Source organism: Vanrija albida (genome assembly GCF_041260175.1).
Source record: "Vanrija albida strain AlHP1 chromosome Unknown contig_3, whole genome shotgun sequence".
Lineage (NCBI taxonomy): Eukaryota > Fungi > Basidiomycota > Tremellomycetes > Trichosporonales > Trichosporonaceae > Vanrija > Vanrija albida.
The window spans coordinates 1,114,001-1,138,006 of record NW_027191422.1 but is presented as its reverse complement, the minus strand read 5'-3'; the positions used below and the strand labels follow the sequence as shown (position 1 = coordinate 1,138,006).

The 24,006-nt window shown below is 63.2% G+C and overlaps 5 protein-coding genes across 5 annotated transcripts; 3 read left to right on the top strand and 2 right to left on the bottom strand.

The window, feature by feature from the left end:
• Window positions 1-896: 896 nt before the first annotated feature.
• On the bottom strand, window positions 897-3,338 carry Q8F55_003744 (uncharacterized protein; the record flags this gene model as incomplete). Its single annotated transcript, XM_069352273.1, has 8 exons — window positions 897-940; window positions 1,032-1,605; window positions 1,663-2,142; window positions 2,178-2,353; window positions 2,406-2,898; window positions 2,950-3,064; window positions 3,110-3,242; window positions 3,278-3,338. The coding sequence occupies 8 exons, from the start codon at window positions 3,336-3,338 to the stop codon at window positions 897-899; spliced, it is 2,076 nt and encodes a 691-aa protein (XP_069209691.1).
• Window positions 3,339-3,972: 634 nt separating this feature from the next.
• On the top strand, window positions 3,973-6,614 carry Q8F55_003743 (uncharacterized protein; the record flags this gene model as incomplete). Its single annotated transcript, XM_069352272.1, has 3 exons — window positions 3,973-4,605; window positions 4,643-5,209; window positions 5,379-6,614. 3 exons carry the CDS (start codon window positions 3,973-3,975, stop codon window positions 6,612-6,614), a joined length of 2,436 nt encoding a protein of 811 aa, XP_069209690.1.
• A 208-nt stretch (window positions 6,615-6,822) lies between these two features.
• On the top strand, window positions 6,823-12,583 carry Q8F55_003742 (uncharacterized protein; the record flags this gene model as incomplete). Its single annotated transcript, XM_069352271.1, has 6 exons — window positions 6,823-6,864; window positions 7,484-7,521; window positions 7,951-10,232; window positions 10,270-12,055; window positions 12,094-12,228; window positions 12,271-12,583. The coding sequence occupies 6 exons, from the start codon at window positions 6,823-6,825 to the stop codon at window positions 12,581-12,583; spliced, it is 4,596 nt and encodes a 1,531-aa protein (XP_069209689.1).
• Window positions 12,584-13,119: 536 nt separating this feature from the next.
• On the top strand, window positions 13,120-16,696 carry Q8F55_003741 (uncharacterized protein; the record flags this gene model as incomplete). Its single annotated transcript, XM_069352270.1, has 4 exons — window positions 13,120-16,163; window positions 16,197-16,334; window positions 16,369-16,458; window positions 16,654-16,696. 4 exons carry the CDS (start codon window positions 13,120-13,122, stop codon window positions 16,694-16,696), a joined length of 3,315 nt encoding a protein of 1,104 aa, XP_069209688.1.
• A 161-nt stretch (window positions 16,697-16,857) lies between these two features.
• Window positions 16,858-22,143, bottom strand: Q8F55_003740 (uncharacterized protein; the record flags this gene model as incomplete). Its single annotated transcript, XM_069352269.1, has 10 exons — window positions 16,858-17,089; window positions 17,135-17,366; window positions 17,413-17,506; window positions 17,547-18,526; window positions 18,573-18,620; window positions 18,660-18,817; window positions 18,854-19,162; window positions 19,200-20,811; window positions 20,852-21,946; window positions 22,011-22,143. 10 exons carry the CDS (start codon window positions 22,141-22,143, stop codon window positions 16,858-16,860), a joined length of 4,893 nt encoding a protein of 1,630 aa, XP_069209687.1.
• Between the last annotated feature and the right edge of the window lie 1,863 nt (window positions 22,144-24,006).

The following is a 24,006-nucleotide window of genomic DNA, read 5'->3' as shown; positions in this document are numbered from 1 at the left end:
TCGCTCGCTCGCCTCGCCGCGTCGCTGCGACTCGCCTGACCAACCACCGCGAGACCAACGCCGCCGCCGGCGCATCCTGCGGGGCGTGGGCCAAGTTGAGGCTGACACCCGCGGCCGGACGGAGCCCCGATTGCGCCGTCGTAATCCCCTCCTAATCCATTCCTTGCCGCCTAATCGCGTCCTAATCCCCCGGGGTTGGCGGTGTTTCCCCGGCCCCAGGTGTCAGGCTCACGCCAACCCTGCATCCCCAAAGTCGCAAAAGTCAAAACTCGGCCCATCTATTTTGCGGCTCGGCTGCTCGGCTCACGCGCTGCACGATGCTGCTGCACGCTGGCCAGGGATGGACGAGGAACACGCAGCCACGAGGTCTCCCCTGCCTACCTGCCACCCGGTTGCACGCGCCCTCTCTGCCGGCGGCTCCATCACTCAAGCCAGCCCAAGTCATCACTCAGCACGCTGACACGACCTATCTTCCGGCATCCTCGGCAACCCACAACCCCTCCTTATCGTCACGCCGATGCACGTAACGGCCCCCGCCGCCGGCATCACGGCAACAACATGCATGTACAGATGAGTAGGCTATAGACAACGGGTGGGTGAGTGATTGATTGATACGAAACACTACCGGGCATGCGGGGCCCGGAGGAGAGAGTGCCCGCCAGGAGTGCGGGGGCGCGAGTGGTGGACAGACGAGTGCACAGCGTGCGAAGAGTGGCCACCTGGAGTACGAGGGCGCGCATGTGGAGAGTGAACATTGTGTGGAGTACGAGGACGAGAGTGGGTACCACCAGGGGTACGCGGGCGAGACGACGGGGTACGAGGGCGAGGCGAGACACGACGAGGGGGAGACATGACGCCGCCTGTCGGCGCAGTACTGGCTCTTGGCCGCGACGACCCTACGACGGGCGGAAGTCGAGCTGGCTCACAATCAACGGCCACACTGCGTGAGGAGTCAGCCGCCATACACCTCGCGATGACTGTGCCAACACGGCTCGCTCAGCGTGTGCCTCGCACGTCTTGACGCTACTCACCCTCCTCAAACCCGACGTGCTTGCCCTCGCGGATTTGCTTCCAGATGTTCTGCATCGTGTCCGACTTCTTGATGTCGCTCCAGTGCTTGAGAAAGAGGGCCACCTGCACCTTGCGCACGTCCTCAAACGTGCACGAGAAGCGGCTGAACACCTCGGCAGGGATATTGTCGGGCTTGAGCCAGTAGATAATGTGGTTGTATGCGCGGATCTTGAGAGCGGGCAGACCGAGCTTGTCGGCCAAACGGTAGACCGACTTGGCCGATACTGGGCGCGGCCCGATAGCGGGCGTGGTCAGGCCTTCACTCGACGTCGGGACAGGGCTGAACATCTGATGGAAGCCGCCCAAGCTATGTCCGAACGTCGCGCTCGTCGCCGTGCCAGGGACGACATCCGACGGCCCCAGCCCCGAGCTCATGCCGCGCTCGGCGAGCCACTGCGCGATCCATTCTCGGCGGTTGCGAGGCTCGGGACCCGGGATGCTCGTCGACGAGTTGCTGCGGCTGTGCCTCGGGTTCCGCGAGGATGAAGCGAACGACGAGGATAGGGGCGCAAAGTAGATGATGTCGGTGTAGAGCTGTGACGTTAGCCGGGATTCATGGGCAAGATCACAAGTTGACGCTGGGTCACTCACAAAGTACAGCACCGCCCACCACGTACTCCACGCCGCATCGCGGATGGCGACGCGAGTCTTTTTCGGCCCCAGCACTGCATTTCCGATACTGCGCGTGCGCGTGCGCGACTCGCGCTTGACCAGCTCGGCGCTCGACGCGTCCGGCGCCGCTGTTGCGATGCTCTCTGCCCCCGAGCCCTCAGCAGAAGCGTCGGCGGGGTTCGTCTCCTCGCTCGACCCATCGCTCGTGCCCGTGCCGTCGGTGCCCTCTTCATCTTCATCATCGCTGTCGTCATCGGCGTTTGCCGGGCGCCGGGCATGCTCGATGCTCTCACTCGACAGACGGCGCGTCTGTGCGGGCGAAGTATCCCTCGTTGTCGTCGTCGAGTGGTCTCGAGAACGCGGCACAAGGTTGGCATACTCTGACGACTCGAGCAGCTCCTGCGCCTCGTCCTCCTCGTCCGAGTCGGAAAGCAGGTCCATAGTCGGGTCCTGGTCCATCTGAGAATCAGCAGACGCCCAGCACGCCCACTCACATCCGCTAAAGCACCCTCAGACTCGCCAAACCCGCCATGGAACATGGCATCAAAGTACTGGCACCGGTTGAGAATCTTCTTGTTGGCGTAGATGCGACGTGGTGGCGGTCTTGGCTCGTCATATCCGCCACTGTGGATCCGGGGTCCTGGGATGACAAACTCGATGTCCGAGTACACTACGGCCGCGTGAGCACTCGGCACGCGGCACTGTCCTCCGCCGTTACTTACATGGGTCATCGAGCATGTCGCCGACAGCCGACACGAGATCCCGCGGCACGACGCGCTTTGGCCCACCGGCTGCCATTGTCCCGCCCGCCACGCCACCGCTCGCACCGTCCCCGCCAGTCCATGAGGCGATCCCAACCGAGGGGCCGATTGTGCCGTTTGGCGTTCCGGCGGTGGTGGGGTTGCGCGGCGGGGAGCTCAGACCAAGCCAGTAGCCGGCAGGCAGCTGCGGCTGTGCAGAGATTGTGCACACGATCACAAACGCGTCGGCCGAGACGACAGCTGGGTGGAGGAACAGCTGGTCGCGCTTCGCAAACTGCTGCCAGCCCCAGTTGGCCGTCTTGACGGCAAACATGTGATCGCTCGCGTCCTTTGAGGTGAGGACAAGCAGCTGATTCTTGCGCTCTTCGGCCACCTTGACCTCGAAGCGGAACCACCACTTGCCCTTCCTAGACCACTTGCCGCCGATGCCCTGTTCGCGCTCCTGCGGCGTGGGCTGGGCGCGTTAGGCTCGGCGCAGGGACTGGACTAGCAACGCTCGACTCACCACGCATGACAGGTACAAGCTTGCAAACTCGCCGCCTTGAACACCAGAGTTGGGGTACCAGAGCACCTCCCACAGGTTGTCGGGGTCGCCGAACACGGCCGACTTGATGCACTTGCTGAGCGTGTGTGAGCTTGCACCCACACGCCAGCATGCAACTCACGACTTGGCCTCGCCCTTGCTACTCTCGTACATTTGCCGAAGGCCGCTGAGTCGCCACTCGAGCTGGACGGTGGAGGTTTCGGCAAACTCTGACGGGCCAGACGGGGGGCTCGAGGGCGTTCCCAACACTTGGACTGCGGGTAAGCGGCGCGTCGGTTAGTTGACCCACCTTGGTTATTGTCTCCTCTGCCATGTGAGGGGGGCAGGACGCCCGCTGTTGGTGTCGACATGTCTGATTGTGACTCTGTGGTGGACGGTACAAGAGTGGAAGTGGGAGTGCGGGTGGGAGGATTGGATAGGAGTTGTACGAAGAAGTCGTGGAATGATATTGTTGACGGTGGTGGTGTGCCGTGTGCGAGCAACGAGCTGCTGCTGCCAGGGATGCGACAGTGGTCTAGGCCGGCTAGGTGCAGCAGTCGCTGGGCGCGGCACGGCGAGGCTCATGGCGTCATAACAAAAGCCAGGCGGTGGCGGCGGGCGGCACGGTGCAGTGGACAATGAATCAATCAACCTTGATGCGCTCGCTGCACGCTCTTGTAGCACTCTCCCTCTCCATCCTTCATGTGCATCTCTCCCGGGTATGCTCGCTCTGCTCTGCTCTGCCTCCCGCATGCATGCATTCGTCTTGCTTCCTTTGCCCTCGTTGCGGGTGGGTCGGTTCTCAAGTGACGCGCAGGCCACCGCTCGCTCGCTCGATCACCCACGTGAGATTGCTTCCGCCGGCAATGTATTGATTGTGTTTACGACGCGTGAGTCGCGACCCATAAGGGCAATGGGCGATTGACTTTGGTCTTGCTCTCGCTCTGCCCTCTCTGCTCCACACCCAGCCAGACCCAACCTCGACCGACTCGCATCACGCACGCCATGAGTGGCACGAGGCAGTCTGCCACAGGCAGAAGCCTCGTCCCCTCCAGCAGCTCGAGCTCGGACGAGCCCATCCTCCTAGAGTCGCCGCCTCCACCCGCCAACAACAGATCACGGTCCACCTCGAGGGCGAGCACAGCGACACTACGCAACGACAGCATTGTTGTTCTCGACGACTCGGACTCACCAGCAGCAAGTACAAGTACGGCCAAGCGACATGCCGCCATCCCGCGCAGTGGCCCCCGTCGTGCCAAGAGGTCACAGACAAAGCTCAACGCCGTCGACGACGATGACGAGATCGAGTTCGTCGGCGAAAGCGTGGCCAGCGACCTCGCGGCGCGCTTCACCTTCCCCGGCTCGGCTTCGTCCAGCCGGTCGAGCATGACTTCCACCCGGCCCCCGTCGTCTTCCTCGCGAGGCTTAGGCCCGTCGTCATCAAAGGGCCCAGGCGGTGGCATTCCTCGCGGACCTTCCTCGCGTCCAGCAAAGATTGTGGCGCTTGCCCCGCCGCCGTCCGAGAAGCCCGTCCCGGTCCCCGAGTGGATAGGGCGCGTCGCCGTCCTCAAGCAACTTGCACGGTGTGTTGTTTGTCGCTTAGAGTTCAAGAAGCAGGACAGTGGGCCGACGCGATGGGTAAGTGTCCGTACTGGGTCGACGCTCACCTACCCAGCGACACATCTCCACCTGCCTTCCCCCGGTCTACCGCCCGCCAAACCCGCCTCCGGATCTCAAGGAGCTCCTGTTAGATGCACTCGAAAGCTCGCAGGACCTCACTCTGCTCGGGCACCGTGCGCATTCGGCTGCAGCAGCCGATCTGCTGCACGCGCCAGGCGTCGACCTCGGGAAGCAGAAGCGCACTGGTCTCAACCTTACGACTGTCACGGCCGTTCATTCGCGCGGAGAGTTCTGGGACCATGAAGTAGACACACGAGCTCGCGCCGTCGTGGGTGCGTCTAGCCCTTTGCCGTCAAGAACACCGTCCATGAGCCCCGAGTACGAGCTGCCCCCAACACAACCGCTCGGCGAGTCGGACCTCGCAGGGGAGTTCACTCGTCCTGCGCGTTCGAGCGTATCAGATGAGGAAAGCTTCCTTATACAGGCGCCACCAGCCATTGGCCTCACACAGGTTGTCAAGGATGACTTCAAACTGCGCGAGGCGGCGATGGAACGCCGCACAGAGGAAGAGTTCCACTTCCTCCGCGCAACGCAAGTCCCTCGCGAGGACAATGACGAGGATGTGGGCGGCTTTCTTCCTAAGATGAGCCGGCCGACGCCACGCTTCGCCTCCCCGTCGCCGTCAACAGGGAGCAACTCTCCAACCCCGCCCTTTCGGCAGGGGGCCGGTACGCGAGACCATGGGTACCGGCCCCGACCCGACGACAATGGTCGCGCTAAACGCGCGAGAGCTATCGCCATCCAGCAGGCCATGGACGCCAAGTGGCGCGGCGTCTCCGCATGAGGTGGAGAGCGTCGCGTTCCTGGCGTCCTTTCGCGAGGCTTCGTTGACGCCGAAGGCGGCCAAGACGGGCACCAGAGTGGAGCATTGGGCGGCCGCGTCGCCAGACCGTGTACTCGACTCGCCGACGCCCCAGCCAGAAGTTATCAACATCAGCTCAACGCCGGATGCTATCGAGGCGGACGAGCAGTGGGAGAACGACTGGGGCGCGGACGAGTGGGGTGACGATGCCGTGCTTACATGGGAAGCGGACGGTGAGGCTGCCTCCTCTTGCGAGGTTTCCTCTGTCGCCCCGAGTGACGCTGGCGTCTCCGAAGACGAGTGGGGCGCGAATGCTACCCTCGTTTGGGACGGCGTCGGGGAAGGCTTAGACACGTATGGCGATGGTTTCGAGTCCCATGACGACGGGGTGTCCCCCGATCACTTGGATGACCCGGGCCTGAACGACTACACCAACGCCGACATCGGCAACGATGACGACTCCGACGACGACCCTGAGGACGACTTCGACGAGGAGCCAGAATACCATGATATCGATGGCATCGGCTCTGATGACGACGATGGTGATGACACCACACCGCCTGCCACATCCTCCGCCATGCCCGACTACAAGTCGTGGGACACCGCCAAACTCCAGCGCCTGGCCAAGCAGTATGGCTACCGGGCTGACCTCGGTCACGCCGCATTAGTCAAGGTCGCGACCGACGTGTGGTCAGCCCTCCACCCAGCGACAGCCTCTGCATCTGCCTCACGCACAAAAGGCAAAGGCAAGAATTCAGCCACAGCTACCACCGTGTGCGCCGCGAACCAGCCTACCGAGCCGCGGCGGCGGGCCCCCAAAAAGCCAGCGCCTGCCTCCTCTGACACCGAGGACGCCGAAGTGGGCTCGACCGCCGCCACCAACGCCGCGCTCGACGCCCAGTTCCATGCCATGATTATCGGCGATAAGGCGTTCTGGCTGCGTATCCTGCGGTACGAACCCATCGCCTTTGATGAGATGGTGAGCCGCGCCAATGTGGCGGGTATCAAGACAAGGGGGTGGAAGAACCGACTGAAGCGCTTCCTCGATTTGAAGGTGGGCCGCTCGGCGCTGTATATTCTGACTGGCAGGGGATCATCTACTACACTGCCGACCCGACCGGCCCACGTCGGCGTCACTAAGCAGGGTGAGGACGAGGCCATATGACTCAACGAACCACAACGAATGTCCGCAACAACAAATACCATTGCATACGCACCAACGACCGCATGTCCCGCATAACCATTCCTGTACTACGATTTGCAGGTCAAACCTGTTTGCATGTGGTCGCCCTCGGCCCTTGCCCCATGTTGTTGTGTAACTAGTCATGCGAAGCGCCGAACGGGCGCCGTGAGCGAGCTTCTCCGGAGCAAACATGCGACACGAGGCAGAAGTGGCTGCCAAATCTCCGACTGGGGTGTCGCGCCAAAGGATCACGAGCGGTACGGCCCGGCCGCAGCCACCCACTCTGGATCCAACGCCTAGCCATCTGGCTTCACGCTGGTGGTTGGTTATGCGAGTGGGCCGAGGTGCGAGGTGGGTGGTTGTGAGCGAGGCGATCTGTGCCGAGTGTGGCGTCGAGTGGCGCTGGGCGCGTCGTGGTTGTTGTCGCGGCCGATCCCTGCCGCCCCCGACGTTTTGACCATCACTCTATCCTGGTCTGTCGTGTCTCATCTCCCTCCCTCCCTCATGCCCTCCCTCACACGCCGCATCACGCTGCACAAGGCAACCGAACGGCGAGGCGACGCACCTGGCGAAGAGAGGGGCGCCCAGCGGTCACTGCTCAACGACATCCCTGCGTCGCGACGACAACCCGAGCATTGTTCCTTAGACTTTAACTCACCTTCTCACTTCTGCCGATCAACTAACCCTTCAACACGACCACTGTCGCGTCTCATCATCTCTTACTGTCACTTGTTCTTCTTCCTGAACGCGACCTTCGCCTTCAACCTGCCCGCCCCCGCTCTCCATCTACCGAACCACGCCCGAGGACGAACCGCACCTCGCGCATCCCTCCTTTCGCCCCTCCCACCAAGCTCCCCCCTCAGCTTCCCGGGGATCCTTTTCTCCACAGGTGCCCAAGCGCGAGCCGCTATACAACACCCATGGCACTCTCACCACCTTTACCGCCCCCCACCTCGCCAGTTCCCTCTGCCCCAAGACTCACACCGCGCACATCTGGCAGCTTCCGCAGCCGCTCGCCGATAACCTCTCCCAGCAGCGCCGATACACCCACTCTCCCCGCCGTGAACGCGGCGCCTCTCGGCGACTTCTTCGGCACAAGAGGGGACCTCGCAGAACTGCGCGAGGTGCTTGCTGCTGGCCCGCCGACGCGCTCCCCCTCCCGAGCGAGCAACAGCCGACGGAGCTCGTTCGGCGCTGCGAGCGCGAGCTTCTCTCCCCGCCTCAGCCGGCCTAGTATAGTCGAGGTCGACACCCGCCCGCTCCTCAGCCCAAGTGAGTTCGCGGGGAAGGTGAAGCTGACGACAGGATCCCACGACAGCCTCCTTGCACCAACCCTCGCCGAGCCCCGGCCCCGGCTTACGCCTTCTGGTCGCCCAAAGCCCGTACCCCGCCCGGCGAACATCGTCGACCCGCCGCGTAACCGCCGCCCGAGTCACTCTGGCCTCAACCCGCGCGACTCGCGTGTGGGCACGTCCGACCGCCCGCCGGTATCGTACCGCAACTCCCGGAAGCCGAGCCACCGGCGCCGCCTAAGTCTGATCGAGGTCCTCGCAGACAAGGACTTTGCCGCGAATCCTGCGAACGTGATCGGGCGTGACGTTGCGAGGTCGCACGACGATACAGAAGAGCTCCAGAACGACCACGGCATAGACGACGACGAAGACGACGCTGTGTCCATTGCACAGCGGCGTGATTTTGAGTTCTGGCACGAGGTTCTTCGCTACACTGGGCCAGAAGACAAGATCCATCCGAGTGGTATTGCAACCTCGACGGTGGACGTGAGCAAGTACCAGACCCCTCCGCCAACTCCTACCCTCACCAAGGACAAGCACAAGCTCCGCAAGTCGCCGTCGCTCGCACAGTCGGTGCTCAAGCTGCTTACGCGGTCGAAGACGCCGCACGACGCCCCGCCCTCCCCGCAGCTTCCGGCAGGGTACAAGCCGAACGCGACAATCAGCGCACCCAGTACCGTTTCAAAGGCGTCGACACGGTCCAGTGTCGGATCAGCTACACCCCTTCTCAAGGGATTCCCCAGCTTCAGAAAGGACAAGGGCGATATGGCGGGCTCGGTCAGGAGCTCCAGGAGCCGCACCAAGCGCGACGAGGAGCAACCACGCGACTCACGCGAGTCTCGCGCCTACACCCCCAGCGTGCACTCGTACGCGCCGTCCCACTCCTCGAGAAACGAGCAGATTGTGAATGTCAATGTAAACATCACGCCTGCCATGCTCGCAACCACGCCGACTCTGGCTCCGGCACCGACGTCCAAGCCTGCCTCTACGCGCTCCCGCCCGGCCTCGGAGCGCTCAGTCGCCACAGTCATTGCTCCGACGGCGACAACGCCCGTCCCAGCTGGGCCACGTCGACTCCCGAGCGTTACGTCTGTGGCCCCTACAGCACCATCTAGTGCGCGGAAGCCGCCGCCCCCGCCCCTCGCGCCCCTCGTCCGCGACGCCCCCACGACCATTGTTATCCCCAGCTCGACATCTGCCGCCTCCACCGTGCTCCTCGCCAACGCTACTCCGCAAGTCGCAAAGGTGGCAACGCGGGCCCCAGCCCAGGTGGTGTCCGTGAAGTCGGTCGCCACCCCTGCCCAGGTAGTCGTCCTTCCTGCTCCTGCTGCTCCTGCCCCCACACCTGTCGCGAAGCCTGCACCGGCCCCAGCCCAAGTTGTTGTCGTCCCCGCGGCCGTTCCTGCGCCATCCAAGCCAATCCCCCTCGTAAAGGAGGTTCCTATCGTCATGCCAACGTCGCGCCCGCCCGCCCAAGTCGTTGTCGTTCCAGCTGGGTCACGCCCGGTGTCCCGCATTGTCGTCCTTCCAGCGACGCTAGCCGCTGCGGCTCCCGCATCTCAAGTATCGGCACCCATTGCTCCACCTGTGGTCGTCGTTCCAGCCCCCCCAGTTGCCTCTGTACCACCTCCTGCGGTCGTGACACCTACCCCAGCGCCAGCACCAATGATGGCTTCGATCCCAGTTTCCGTCCCTCCGGCTGCGGTGCCTGTTTCCACTCCCGTGGCGCTTGCAGTGGCACTTGCACCAGTTGTCGCACCAGCGCCGTCAGTCGCACCGCCTCCAGTCCCCACTCCCGTGCCAGCCGCTGCGCCACCCTCACCCGAGCCTGCTCGCGTCGAGGTTCTCGAGAAGCACGTCGACGTCGTCACGCCTCAAGGTGATAAAATCGAAAAGGTGACAACAACGACCACCACAACAGCCCCCAAGCCCAAGACCCCATCTGTGGCACCAGCGCCAGTCCCTCGACCAGCACCCCAGGTAGTCGTGAACAAGCCGGTCCAGCACGTCGTAAACACGCCTCCTGCTCCTGCGGCCGCCCCTCCGGCCTCTGTACCCATCCCTCCTGCTCTCGCGCCCGCCACGCCGAAGGTCGACCGCGTCGAGGTCGTGGAGAGAATCATCGTGCCAGCAGGGACGGCCCCGGAGGCTGTGGAGAAGGCACTCGATACCCTTGCCAAGGTCGAAGCCTGCGAGGCCAAATCGAGAGCCGCAAGCAAGCCCCTCCCAGAGGCCAACCCCAAAAGCCAGCCCTCGGTTCCTGCCCCCGCACCTGGGACCAAGGCAGGCCTCGAGCCCATCAAGATGGGTGAGTTGAAGTTTGGTGCATAGCTGACACGTTGCAGTGGACTACAAGTCACTCATCAAGCGTAAGCCAGTCAAGCAATGGCCCCCACCCAAGCCTGGATCCAAGACGGCCGCCCCCGCGCCGCACCAGTCCCTGCCGAAGAGAGCTTCGTCTGTTGTCGACAAAGCCGCGTCGATCCCACTTCCACCCAGTCCAGTCAAGGATGCTGCCTCGGTGCCTCTTCCTCCCAGTCCCGTCAAGGACGCGACGTCGGTTCCTCTTCCTCCCAGCCCTGTGAAGAACCCGGCTTCCGTACCACTTCCTCCCAGCCCTGTGAAGAACCCGGCCTCCGTCCCTCTTCCTCCTAGTCCAGTCAAGAACCCGGCCTCGGTGGCTCTTCCTCCCTGCCCAGTCAAGACTCCTGCCTCAATCCTACTTCCTTCTAGCCAAGGCAAGAATCCTGCTTCGGTGCCGCTCCCTCCCAGCCCCACCAAGGCTTCGTCCAAGGCTGCTGCCGTCGCCTCGAAGCATGAGAAATCCCCCTCCATCTCGATCAAGGAGACAGAGAAGGCCACCAAGTCACAACCTGGGGAAGTTGTCATCTCGATCGGGGGACCGAAAGCTGAACAGCCGAGCGAGAGCAAGGGAAAGAGCGCGGAAAAGTCCAAGCCCGAGGACTCCGCGCCGAAGTCGCAGCCCGGCGAAGTCACCATCTCCATCGGCGAGAAAAAGGAAGAGAAGGTGGAGGCCCCGAAGAACTCGCCGTCCAAGGAGAAGACAGATGCGGTCAAGGCCGCTATCGCCAAGATCGAACTGAAGGGAGGCGTCAACGTTGAGCTCGCCGCCACGGCGGCTGTACCGATCCCACCCTCCCGGCCCGCGTCGATCCGGTCGGTACACTCGACAAAGTCCCACCACCGCGCAGATTCGCTCAGGTCTATCCGCTCGGTGCGATCGACAAAGTCGACCGTAGAGGCGCCGAATGTGACCACCATCACGGCTGGCGGCACGAAGATCGAGGTTGCCGTTGCTGAGCCGCAAAAAGCAGGGTCAGTGGTCCTGCCCCCTCTCGCTAAGATTGTGGGCGCGTCGAAACACAAGCACTCGGCATCGACACCGTCACTGCCTTCTTTGAAAAAGGCGGCCGACGAGGTCGACTGCATCGACGTGTCGGTTCACAAGACCTCGAACGGTGATGAGGTTACGGCAAAGATCCACTCCCACGCTAGGTGGGGGTCTGCGCCACCTTCTGTCGTGGGCGAGGGCAAGAAGAAGGACAAGGGCGAGACTGGGAGCAAGAAGGACGAACACAAGGCCGAGAGCAAGAAGGGCACGCAAGAGTCCGGGAGCAAGAAGGACAAGGAGGAGAGGCGGCAGAGCCATGGCCACAAGCATGGCAGCGACGACACCAATGCCAAGGCAGATAAGAAAGACAAGAACGAGACCTCCAACGAGGGCGGCAAGGACGATGCGCACAAGCATGGCCGTAAAGACAGCCAAAAACTCGCCCCAAAAGAGGTGGTCCACGAGGCCGATTCCGACCTCGAGATCGACATCGTGCAAAAGGACATTCCCGACGGCAAGTCCACTGCCATTGCGATTAGACGGAAGGCCTCCAAGGAGAGCATCAATCGATCACGGGAGGGATCGCCTTCAAAGTCGCACCACCACCACGACAGCCACCGACACGACAGCCACCAGTCTCTCGGCCAGCGCCGTACTCACGAAAAGCACCACTCGAGGCGTGACTCGCACGGCGCCAGCCATGAGAGACATCACCCCCTTGGACAGCACCACGACCACAAGAAGCACCATCGCAGGCGGTCGTCTATGGACTCGAAGAGGTGAGCTAACTTAGGAGGCGTCGGTTAGCTGACAGCAGGCATCACCACTACCGCCCCTCATCCGGCGAGGACTCGGACTCGGACGGCAGCTTCTACTCTACGCGCAGCCGGGCCTCGCGACAGAGCCGAGGTGGCAGCTTTGACATCCCCCGTCCTCCACTTGGACAGCAACGGTGAGTGCACCACTGCGTCGCAGGCCGAGACTAACGCGTCAGTCCGTACTTGCCAGCACCGATGCCACCAGCGATGGGAGTGCCGGTGCACCATGGACCGATGTATGGCCCAGGCATGGCGCACATGCCAGGTATGCCGGGGATGATCAACCTGCACGGCATGGCTGCGAGCGTCGGCGTCCCAGGTATCGGCTATGCCTCGGGGCACCCGATCGTGGTGCCCATGGGTGCTCCTGCGCCAGTTCCGCCCGTGGCGCTCGGTGCGGTGCCCGTCGTGCCAGGGGTACCCATGGGCTGGGCTGGCGCGCACGGTGCGCCACATCCTCTGGGGTCGCGCCCGCCTCCTCGTATGTAGAGTCGTGTGTAATTTGTCTTGATAATGAGCGTATGTGACGCGTGTTGCACTCGCGTGTCGAGGGTCGAGACGGAGGTGTGCAAAGTGCATTTGAGCATTTGCGCGCCACTGGCGTTTGTTTTGTTTTGCCCACACTGCGATGACTGACCTGACCCTAATGCGCCGTCGCACCCATCCACGACCACCCCCCGCCACGAGGCTCGAGCTCGTCGCAGCGCTCGCCTATCCCTCCCGACCACAATGCTGCTGCTCTGCACGCCCGTAGTGCGGCCGTGCCGGCCGTGCCAGGCAACCAGCCAGCCAGCGTGCAGAATGCAGGTGCGCGCGACAGGCGCGACGAGCAAGCAAGCAGCACTGTGCGCGCTCATGCTCGCGCTGCCCCCCTCGCCCGCTCGCCTCGCCCCGGTGCAACCTCCCACCGGGCACCCACCTCAAACTAACACTCTCACACTTGCTCCTCACGACGCAGCGGGCGCGCTCCGCGGGCCGGCTCCAGCGCGTAGATCAATCGCCACTGCCCAGCACCGACCACCACCATGCCCCCCTCACCTCGCAGCCTCAGCCCCATCAGCCTCAGCCCCATCACCGGCCTGCACCCCTACCAGCCGCTGTACATCGACCCGACCGACTCTGCGCCGCCGAGCCCGCAGCTCGCCAAGCGCCTCTCCGCCCCGCCGGAACTCGACCCCGCCTTCCTGCTCCGCACCCCTCCGAGCCCGGCCCGCTCAAACACCAGCCTCAAGGGCTCGCGCAGACGCAAGCGCCAGACCATGCCCGCCGACCTGGCCGCCGTCGCGGACCTCACCGACAAGCTCATGGGCGTCGCGGACGGCTCGCCCAAGCCGCGCAGCCCCCGCTCCCCGCCCCCGAGGGTCCGCCCAAAGCTCCCCATGCCCCGCCCGGCCCAGTCGCCGACGCCCGCCTCGCCGACGAGCCCACACCCGCACGTGGACGAGGGCGAGCGCGCCCCGTTCCGCCCCGGCTCGCGGGCGCCGAGCCGCGCCGCGTCGGTGGCGAGCTCGAGCCCGGCGACCAGGCCCCGCTCACGCCCGTCGAGCATGGTCGGCCCGCCGGCGACGCCCGGCACGCCGTCGCGCCCGCCGAGTCGGGCGGCGAGCCGCGCGGGCTCGCGCACGGGGTCGATTGGAAGGGCGGGGATGAAGCGGCACAGCCGGACACGGAGCTTGGCGGAAGAGATTGCCGACGCTGAGAGCAAGCTGCCGTTCTACGACAGCGACGAGGGCGAAGAGAAGAAGAGGGGCGGGGCAAAGCACTGGGTCGAGGCGCTGAGAGACGGCCCGACGAGCCCGACGCCGTCAAAGGTGCCTGTGGTGCGCCGGTCGTCGGTTGGCTCGGCGGCGGGCTCGGCAGCATCGGGCGCGAGCCGTGGCCCGCCGCGCGCGCATGTGCGCCGCGAGTCGGTCGAGTACACTGGCGGCCGGGTGTCGAGGGAGAGCGCGCGCCACTCGAGTGGCAGCCAGTCTCCGGCGCCTGGCTCGCCGTCGTCGTCGCGCATCCCCATGCCCAAGCGGATCCCGTCGCTGAAACGCAACGACACCGTGCAGAGCATGCAGAGCATGCAAAGTTTCAAGAGTGCGAAAAGCCAGCCCATGCGCGCCCCGACTCCCACCCAAGTACAGTCGACCTCGCCCTCGCGTCGTCTTGCAACCCCCGCGTCGCCCAAACCCATGGCCAAGAAGATTGGACCGCCGGCCCCGCTCAAGCCGACCCCGCCGACCGCGGCCCCCGCCGTCAAGTCGCCCCCGCCGACAGCTGCGAAGAAGAACAAAGCCAAGGCCAAGGAGCCGAGCAAGGACGAGGAGAAGAAGGTGAGGACGCCGTCGACGTCCATGTCCCGTTCAGTCATCAAGGCTCTCAAGCCGAAGGGGAGCTTGCGGAAGGCCGCGTTGTCGCCCGGCGGCTCGCCAGAGCCTGCGCCGCCGCTCGTCACTCGGCAGCGCTCAAACTCATCGGTGTCGAAGGGCACCGGCGCGTTCGCGTCGCTCGCTGCCACGTCCAATGCCGTCATGCTGGCCCCGTCCCCCTCACCGCCGCCAAAGAAGGTGTCGCCCGCCTCCAGTATCGCCAGCCTCAAGAGCTTTGCCAGCTCGCTCAGCCACCGCTCGAGCAAGGGCGAGCGGAGTGCCCTCGTCGAGTCGCTCAGTGAGGACAAGGGCAGCCCGGCACGTGCGCCGCTGTCGCCCGCGATGGAACAGAAGGCGACGCTCGCGCCGCCTCCGTCCCACCCCGCACCCGAGCCAGAAGCAGAGGGGGATCTCGACGCGTCGCCCCTGGAAGGCTCCCTCGCGAGGTCAAAGAGCGGCAGGAACATGTTCTCCCGCCTCCGCACGCTCAGCTTCACGCCCAAGCCCGCGACGATCACGCCCAAAGCTTCAAAGGGGTCCCGGCCACCATCCGTTGTCGACGTGTTCGCCCCCTCGGGCGACAAAAAGCCTGCTTCGACCTCCTCGCACCGCGAGGAGGCCGCTGGAGCGAGCACCGAGCCGACAGTGGCCATCCAGGTCGAGCCAGTGGAACCACCTGTGGTGTTTGAGCCCGTCCAGGATGCCGTGGACGATGTCGAAGCACCTGAGCCAGACGCCATTGGCGCCACTGATGCCGACGCCCTCGACCCCATTGCCATAACGACACCCGAAATCATCCTCTCACCCCCGCGCTCACCGGTGGATATCCTCTCGCCCCCGCGCTCGCCGGCATCAGATGCCAGCGGCACTGGCAGCGAGCTTGCGATGGACGACGAGCTTCTCCTCGACTCGGACGACGAGCTGTGCCCCCGCCCCGGAGAGGGACTGCTCTCGGACAGCGCAAGCATCGAGGCTGATCCCGAGGAGAACGACGGATCGCCGTCTGGCTCCGAGTCGCCCGGCCTCACATGGAGCACTGGCGAGTCGCTCGAGATCGTCCCGTCCGAGGGCTCGCTCGAGTCTCTCTCCTCGGCAGGGTCAGATAAGCCTGGCGACGAGGACCTGAGCCGCGCAATGGCCGAGGGCAAGGGCGTCGAGTTGGGTCAGCCGGGCATCGAGCAAACTGCCGGTCCGCCAGCCCAGGACCCAGAGCCACAAGTGCACTTCCCAGTGCCCGTCCCGTTCGCGCCCGCCACCGCCGTCGACCCGATCCCCGAAGACGCCGAGCCAGAAGTCGCCTTCCCCGTCCCCGTCCCGTTCGCCCCCGCCAAGGACAAGCCGCGGCCCGCGACGCCGGTGGTGCCCCCGCCGCCGAGCCAGGCCGTCGCGCCGCCACAGTTCAGCGCCGAGCCCGAAGCGCCGGCCTCGGAGGCCGTGTGGTGGGCTGCTCCCCAGCCGCCATCACGCCCAACTACCCCAGCCCAGGCGGAGCCGGCGCCGACATGTCCTGAGCCCACAGCTGAGTGGGAGCCATTGGAGGCCGAGGACGACGAGCTGGAGAGTAACGCGGACGCGGAGGAGGACCACCGCCGAGCGCGGAGCGCCGCCCCGTCGCCAGAGCCTTCGCCAGAGCACCGTGCTGCCCCCCTCCCCACCGATGAGCCCGAGTACACCCTCTCGCAAGTGCCAGAGGCCCCCGCACCAGAACCCATACCGTGAGTGCGCTCGCGGCCGCGCTGACCCAGCAGCCCAGCTGTACCTTCCAACCGCTACCCCACACCACCGAGCGAGCCAGAAGACCTCGCGCTCGCCGGGGACAGTGCGCCGCTCGCCCCAAGACAACAACTCCCCCCGGGGCAGTTCGTCGCCCTCTCCCCCTGCCTCGTGTACGTTCCCTACCGCGGCCACGCTGACCCGCAGCGCGTTTGCCGGCACGTCCTTCACACACAGCCGCTCCGCCTCAACCCCGTTCGGGGGCATGGCGGCGCTCATTGGCCTCCCGGGGCTCGGGTACGCCGTGCCCCACCCCCTCGGCCTGCTCCTCTCCGCCTGCGATAGGTGCAAGGGAGGTAACGGCCTCGTTGGCTCCTCTCCGTGGTGCGGATGCGCGCAGCCACGCCTGGGCAGAGACCTTGGCCCGCGCGCAATTGCTGGGTATCATGTACCCTTGCCCCCTGCTCTGCAGGGCCAGGCGGCTGAAGCCAGCGTGTTGAGCGGCGAATGCGACGACGACGACGAAGACCCATGAACAATATGAACAGACAGATAGACTATGCAGACATCAAGACATTGCCCAAGCATCAGGAATCTGCAAGTGCATGCAGTCACTCCGTCGTTACTCGGACATCTATCTCACTATACACATGTATGACCAACAACAGACTCAAGGTACAACGAGCGACTTGTCGCTCACATGATAAGCTTCATCATCTTCTCCGTGTTGAAGGCGTTCACAGTCACGTCTCCACCACGGTGTGCGGCGTGCGCCACGTTTGGCATGGCAGCAACTGCCTTCTCGTCCTCTTGAGCATCGGCGAGATAGATGCTAGTGCCGTTGCGGACTCCCTCGGAGAGAATTCGGGCCTCGACCGTCTCCATCGTGGCATAACAAAACACGGTCGTCTCCTTGTTCTGTCCGAGACTGGGCAAGTCAGCCAGAGCTCGGCGCCAGCGATCTGCCACTTACCGGTCAACACGGCCAATGGCCTGGAGCTCAAACGAATGCTGCAGCACTGGCTCGAGGAGATGGACGACCTCACAGGAAGTGAGGGTCAGACCCGCGCTCTCACGCTCGGCATGGAGGAGGAAGACTGAGATGCTCCGGTCGCGGTGGAACTCCTCGACCACATTGTTGCTTTTCGAGTTGGACTCGAACGACACATACTTGATTCGGTTGACGCTCAGTGCACGCTCCACAACTGCACCGTCAGTGCTACTCGATAGGGACTGTCTCTTAGCACTCACTGCTCAGACTGTCTGCCCAGTTGGAGAACACAACGTGGCGCGAGCCTGGGCGCGTCGAGCGGTAGTAGTGAAGGTGCTTGATAAGGAAGTTGATCTGGCGGGTTAGCTCACGGAGTTGCGCAGCTGAGACCCACCTTCGACCCAAACTCGCCCATCATGTCCATGGCGAGAATGGCGCGTTGCTTGTCGAACGGAAGCATGTTGAGCTTCTCCAGGTCCGCCGCCCTGGCCTCGCGCTCCTTCTGCGCCTCTCTCTCAGCAGCTTCATCGTCGTCCTCGGGTTCCTCCTCCTGCTGAGACTCTGGCATCTCCTCCTCCCTAGGGCCCGAGCCCTCTCCCTCGCCCGACTCGCCCTCGATCGAGCGGTTTAGTCGAATCTTGGTGAACTCGCGGTCCTTAATCGGGGTCTGACAAGTGGCACACTTCTTTCCGACGTGGGCCGCCTTGCGGTACTCCCTAAAGCAGGAGACACAGAACGCGTGCCCGCAGTTAAGGAGGATAGCGTGGGTGTCGTCTGAGGTACCGAAACAGATCGAGCATTCGCTGTGCACGTCTTGATTGGCGTTGTCCTTGGAGCCCAAGAAGTTGAGGTACCGGCCACGGACTGCCATGCGAGCCAAGAGCACGTCACCGTCGATGACATCCTTGTCGACAATAGCAATGTCTCGGCCCACGTCCTTGAACATTGGCGTGGCCACTGAGTCGGATATCTCCTGCAGTGCCGCGAAGTAGACGACACGCTTGTTGAATGCCACACGGAAGAGGTCGAGCTCCTTGTTGAGCTTCTCGACAAGCTCGGACTGTTTGTTGATGTACGTGCGAATACCCTCAGATGCTGCCTTGGCGATCATGATTTCCTCGGCGCGGAACTGGCCGTGCACAATGGAGGTGAGTGTGATGAGGAGTGCCTTGAGCGGGCGCTCGCAGTCCTCCTCTCGACGGCGGTCGCGGAAAGCCTGTCGCTCGGTCATGAGCTTCAACGTCAGGTCCTCGACGTCGTTGAGAGGGATCTCTTCCACGCCATCTTGGGCCTCCTTTGCCGCACGCGTCGTGCGCTTCTTCACCATGCGGGCGTCGTGTGTCGCGAGAACACTACGTTCTTCCACCAGCATTTCTAACTTGGTTAGTCTTGCAGATACATGAGGGCGGTGTAAACTCACCTTTGCGGTCCGCGATGGCCGCGGCATAAGCAGTCAGATAGGCTTCGACTGCAGTGTCAGCGGCATATCGCTAAGGTAGGTACCCACCATCGCCTTGAGCCTTCAGTGCCTCGGCGTAGTACTCTTGGTCGGGGTTCTCCACATCCTGACCTTGTCCCACAGCTGGAACTTTGTCTTCCTCGGCCTCGAGTGGTAAGTTGAGCAGGTCGATCACCTTGCTGCGCCAGTTGAACACAAGCACAGCGCTATCATCAGCATTCCGCAAATGTATGGGCACTCACTTGTCGTTGAGAATCTTGAGCAGACCATTGACTTCGCCAATGGTGCTAACTGAAGCCAAACCACCAACCCGCCTGGTGTCGGTGGTTTGCAGTTCGGTTATGGTACTGATTGCAGGTGCACGCTGGATCGATGTAATCATTGCCTCGACCTGGCGCCCGGCGATCTTGAGAGGGCGTGCAAGAATGTCCTTGCGTAGCACTTCAGCCGCCTTGTAGGCTACGACCTCCTTCTCTTCATCCTTCTGGACGTGATGAATGTCGCCTTCCAAGAACCAAGTCTGGTGAATGATGATTAAGGTTTCACGAATGCTGAGTTGTCAGCACAGCTCCCAGCAATCTCCCTCACACTCCGCGGGCAGCCATGATCGACTTGGCGTGGTCCTTCTCCTGCTGCGATGCCGCCTTGTCCAACTCTGTGTCATCGATGCTGTCTTCACGGTCCCCAACAATGGCAGCCAATCGGGCTTGCGCAGGTTCGAGAATCTTGCTGCCTTCCTCGCGTGCTCTCTCATACAGAGCCAGCGCCATGAGCTGATGTCGCTCAATGTCGTCCGGGTCGCGTTCGTCGAGGATCAGGAGCTGAGCCTTACGGACTAGGGCGCGCATGTGATGCCTTGTTTGCAAGAGATACTCATTCTCGTGGTCAAGCCGCATCTTGCTCAGCGCCTCATCCATGGTCATTAGTTGACGACCGAGGTGGAGGCGGTCGGCCCGATCAATCGGTCGGTTGGCGGCCGTAGCGTTCAGCGCGCCGACCTGAATGTGGGTACAGATCTGGCGCAGGTGACGCAGCGATGTCGACAGCGACACTTCGTCGCGGCGGAGGCGCTCCCTTTGACGCTCCAGCGTATCAAAGTAGTAGTGGCTCTCGATGTCGGACAAGTCGATGGGGACGACGAATCTGGTTTGATGAGGAATATTGAACTCATCCACGACTTGAGCTTTCGTTGTCCGAACGGCCAGAGGCTGGAACAGGCCGTGGAATGCTGACCGGTTGGCAAGTTGGGTGAGTCGGTGCCACAGGACGCGGTTGACACCCGGGACACGCAAGAAGTTGAGAGAGCCGGCGAGATCGAGAACGTTTGTGCGTGCTGGCGTGCCCGACATGGCCAGGGAGAACTTGCGAGGAATGAGTGACACCATTTCGGCAGCTTGGCTCTGGTTGCCTTGAAGCTGAACCTCGTCCATGACGACGCGCCACCACTCCACCATGACGAGCGGGCTTCGAGGGCGCTCGCCGATCTTGTACGCCACGTTGGCCCGGCGGCTGCGCGGAGGAACGGGGGCAGCGACAGTCAGATCGTCGCCAAGGGTCTGATATGTGGTAATGACGACGTCGTGGCCACGGACATAGTCGAGGAATGCGCGCTGAGTGTGCTCCAGAAGGGTTTCCTCGTCAAAGGTGGACTCGGCCACGTCCTCGTCATCACTGTGGCCTTCGTCCTCCATCTCCAGGGGCACTTTCTTGCCGTCCTTGCCTTTGGCGTACTTGCGGCGAGTTTCATTGCGGAACTGCTTCATCTTGCGCTTTTGCTTGTCGGCTGCTTGTTTGACTCGCTGCTTAACATGCGCGTTGCGCTTCTTCTCAACTTGGGCGATCAGCGCCTTCCAACCAGGGTATTCGCAGATCCTCAGGGACGGTGCGTGGGCATTCATTTCGGCGATCCATTGCTTCATGAGGGGAAGCGGGGTGACAATCAGCGTCGCTCCGATCTCGGAGACTGAGAGCTGTGACTCGTCTGACCAGGAAACTGCGTCGGCGAATGCGTCGTGTTCCTTGTCGAGCCAGGCGCGGAACTCAGGCTTGTCATGGTCGGGTGCACCAGCCAAAAGATTGATTTGAGGCGAGAGGCGAACAGCATATTCGTTGTACTGTGGCTCGGTGTGTGGTCGGGGAATCGAGAGGGGGTGGCGGTGGAGGAGAACAAGGGCGATCGCTTCGACGGTCTTGCCAAGGCCTGTAGGTGTCAGTGGTAGTGATACATTGCAGCAACTCACCCATCTCTTCACAAAGCATGGTTCCCCGGACCCGCGAAAGATCAAACAGCTTAGGAAGAGCGTCGAGCTCCTCATCGCCATCCGTGGAGCCCGCGCGGCCCTTGCCCTTACGGTCACTGAGCGGCTTGAGCTCTCCGGTAAGGCGCCTGAATGCGTAGGTGCCGAACCGTTCGAGATCCACCTTGATCCACTGGCCGGCTGGGGAAGATGGCTTGGACACGCCAGTCACAGGCGCGTCCTCCCGTTCGAGGAGCCGGGCAAGAGTGCGCCTCTGGAAAGGAAGGAGTCGGGAGGTCATCTCGCGCGGCTGCAGCCGTCGCATGTCAAAGTCGTCGGGGAGAGTCGGTGCCGAGTGGAGGGAGTTGTAGAAGGTGGTCAACGCGGTGGCGTGCGCCTTTTGAAAGCTGGCTGCATCGCGCTCGTCTGGGATGTCTTCGTCGGTGGGCATGAGAGCCGAGATGACGAGACCGATCATTTCCGCGCCAATGTCAGGTAACGGCTGGTTGAGTGCCTCCAAGTCGAGATAGACGTCGATGGTGATGTGGAGGCGAATCTCGACGCCTTCCTCCAGTGCATCGTCGGAGGGGACCCATGTGACACCGACTCCGGTACAGAGATAGAGCACTTGCTTCTCGGGGCGGTATTTGGTGCGGCGGGTTAGGGCCTGATCATGCGAGAGCCCGAGAACAGCGTGAAGCCAGTTTTGGGTGTCCCAGGCCGTGGTCGAGTGCAAAAACTGGCGCCCACTGGCGGGGAGCTGCTGGGGCAGCTTGGCAAGGGGCTTCTCGACGGCCCTAGTTGCCGTCTTGCTCTTGGTTGGGACCGGCAGGAAGATGTTACCGGTGCGGCCTGCCATGGCTTTGGAGTTGCCCACGGGGGTCCTCAGTGCGGTGGGAGAAGGCGGTGCGAGGGCGATCGGGACACACGCGTCGGTCGCTTTGTGGACCGAGTCGCGGAGAGTCTCCCAGACGGCGTAGCCCTCGTTGGGACGGAGCTCGGTGACACCACCGCCGACGCTGTACTCGTGGTACTCTGGCTCTGGCTCAAGTGTCTCCTGAAGAGTCAATGAGTGGAGGTGGAGGAGCGAGAGGTTGACTGAGCGGTGTCAGCCAAGGGAAGACGATAAAGACAAGACTGGGGGCGGCGGCCTATCACTCACCTGGTTCACCGGCAGTGACCTTGTCGCGAGCAGCGAAGGCCTTCTTGAGTTGCAAGAGGTCATACTCGGACGTGGGGAGGGTGCCTTGGCACTCGGATAGGGTGGGCAGAGCCGCTACCGTTGGCGGCGACATTGTGTGTGGTGCTGGTGGAGGGGAGTAGTGGAGGGAAGATGGAATGGAAGGGGGTTGAGGGAGCCGGCAACACAACAAACAGGGCGGCTTTTATGCTCTTCGAGATGGAGGGCCTAGTCGCTTGTTGCTTGTTGTGTTGTTTACTCCATTTCCTGCAGAGCGCAGAGGTGGTGGGTGGGGAAGAGAGACGAAGAGACAAGATGGCAACAGCCGGCCTGCTTAGTCGATTACGGGCTGCAATCTCAAAGTGGAGGGCAAAGTGGAGGGATCGCGCGGCGCGTCAACTCTCCCACGGGGGCATTTTGGCCGATAGGCGCGGATATCCACCACGCCTATCACGCGTTTGCAACACTCTTATCACCCGTTTTCATGCATTGCACACTCGAGGTGGGCACCATGCGGTGTGCATGCACTAGCGAGAGCTCCACAAGATGCATGAGGAAAGCAAAGCAAGCGCAGGCAGCGAGGGAGACGACGAGTGGCTGGTTGATGGCCAGCACGGCTGTTGTCGTTGGAGAAGTGGCTCGTGAAATGTGTAAAGTTGCGCAGGGGGGCCCAAGCGCTTCTCGGCGTGGGGCCGCCGAGCGGCGATCTCGAGCGCCGTCGCCGAGGTGGTGCATGGGCCAGCCGAGCGAGCGCTTACCTCGTGGTGGTGAGTGAGCCTGACATGATGGCGAGGACGGGGTTCGGTGTTGGTATTTTGGTGGCTAGCGCGGTCTCGGCGACGGCGCCGACGGGTGCGCCGACGCGCCGCGCGCCGACAGCCTACCAGGCCGAGCGGCTCACAGAGGCCCGCGATAGCGCTCGAGCAAGCAGTCCTTGCATCGCAGATAGGCCCAAGGCACCCTCGACGCGTCATGTCGCTGTGTGGAATGACGCGCGATGGACGCGCACGGTCGGCGCCGGATCGCCGAAAACGAGTCCAACCACATCAACGAGCCATCTCAGTCCATCTCAATCCCATCCAAGATTGCACGCATACTGGCGTCGAGCACGCCCCTGCAATCATCCGCGCCAGCAGCGCCTGTAGCGACCCCCGCGCCGGGCCAGCACACGACCGCGTAGCAGACTGGTTAGTACACCGGCCCCCCTGGGCATGGTGGTTCCCTGCTGCCAGCCTGCTGCAGGCCGCGCTCTTGCGACCGCTGATCGAGCCCCGACCGATAGGTTGTGCACGGGTGGTCCGAGGCGAGCTCCCAATAGTACATTGCTCGGGATATGTCCCTCCCCCAGTGCGGGTGTGTTGTAGACTCAAGGCGAATGTCTGGGATCCGTAGGCCAAGCGACCTCTCCTAGCCTCGTACAGGTAGGCACGTTGCCTCTGGTATGCGGTGTAGCCATCATGACGGCAACAGTATGTCGAAGAGCTCTGTTGTGGTGTGGGTATGGGTGTGGGTGTGGGTATGGGTGTGGGTGTGGGTGTGGGTGTGGGGGTGTGGTGTGGTGTGGTCGTGTGGTGTGTGGACTTCCACACTGTGTCCATCCCAGGTGTGGTTGACGTCATGTTGTGTTTGCAGTGAGTGAGCGCGTCTCGAGCATGGGGCTGGCATGCTGCGGTGACATCCACAGCTCTGCACGACCACCCCCAACGGCGGCTGCACAGTCACTGTACGCCCGAGCTACACGACAGCAAGAGCCACAACCACGCGCACGCCGACTCTGCTATTCTGAGCCGTCCGTGGACCAAATCAACCCGCCCGCTCACAGTAACGGCCGGCGCCCCGGCGGTGATTGGCCAGAGGCGGCTCCACCCGCCTCGACACCTGCTCCACCCACCCATGCACGCCGCTCTCCCAACGCACACCCATCCGCCCACCACCACCCACCCCCCATGCCCGCTGCCACGTCGGTTGAGGCTGCCCG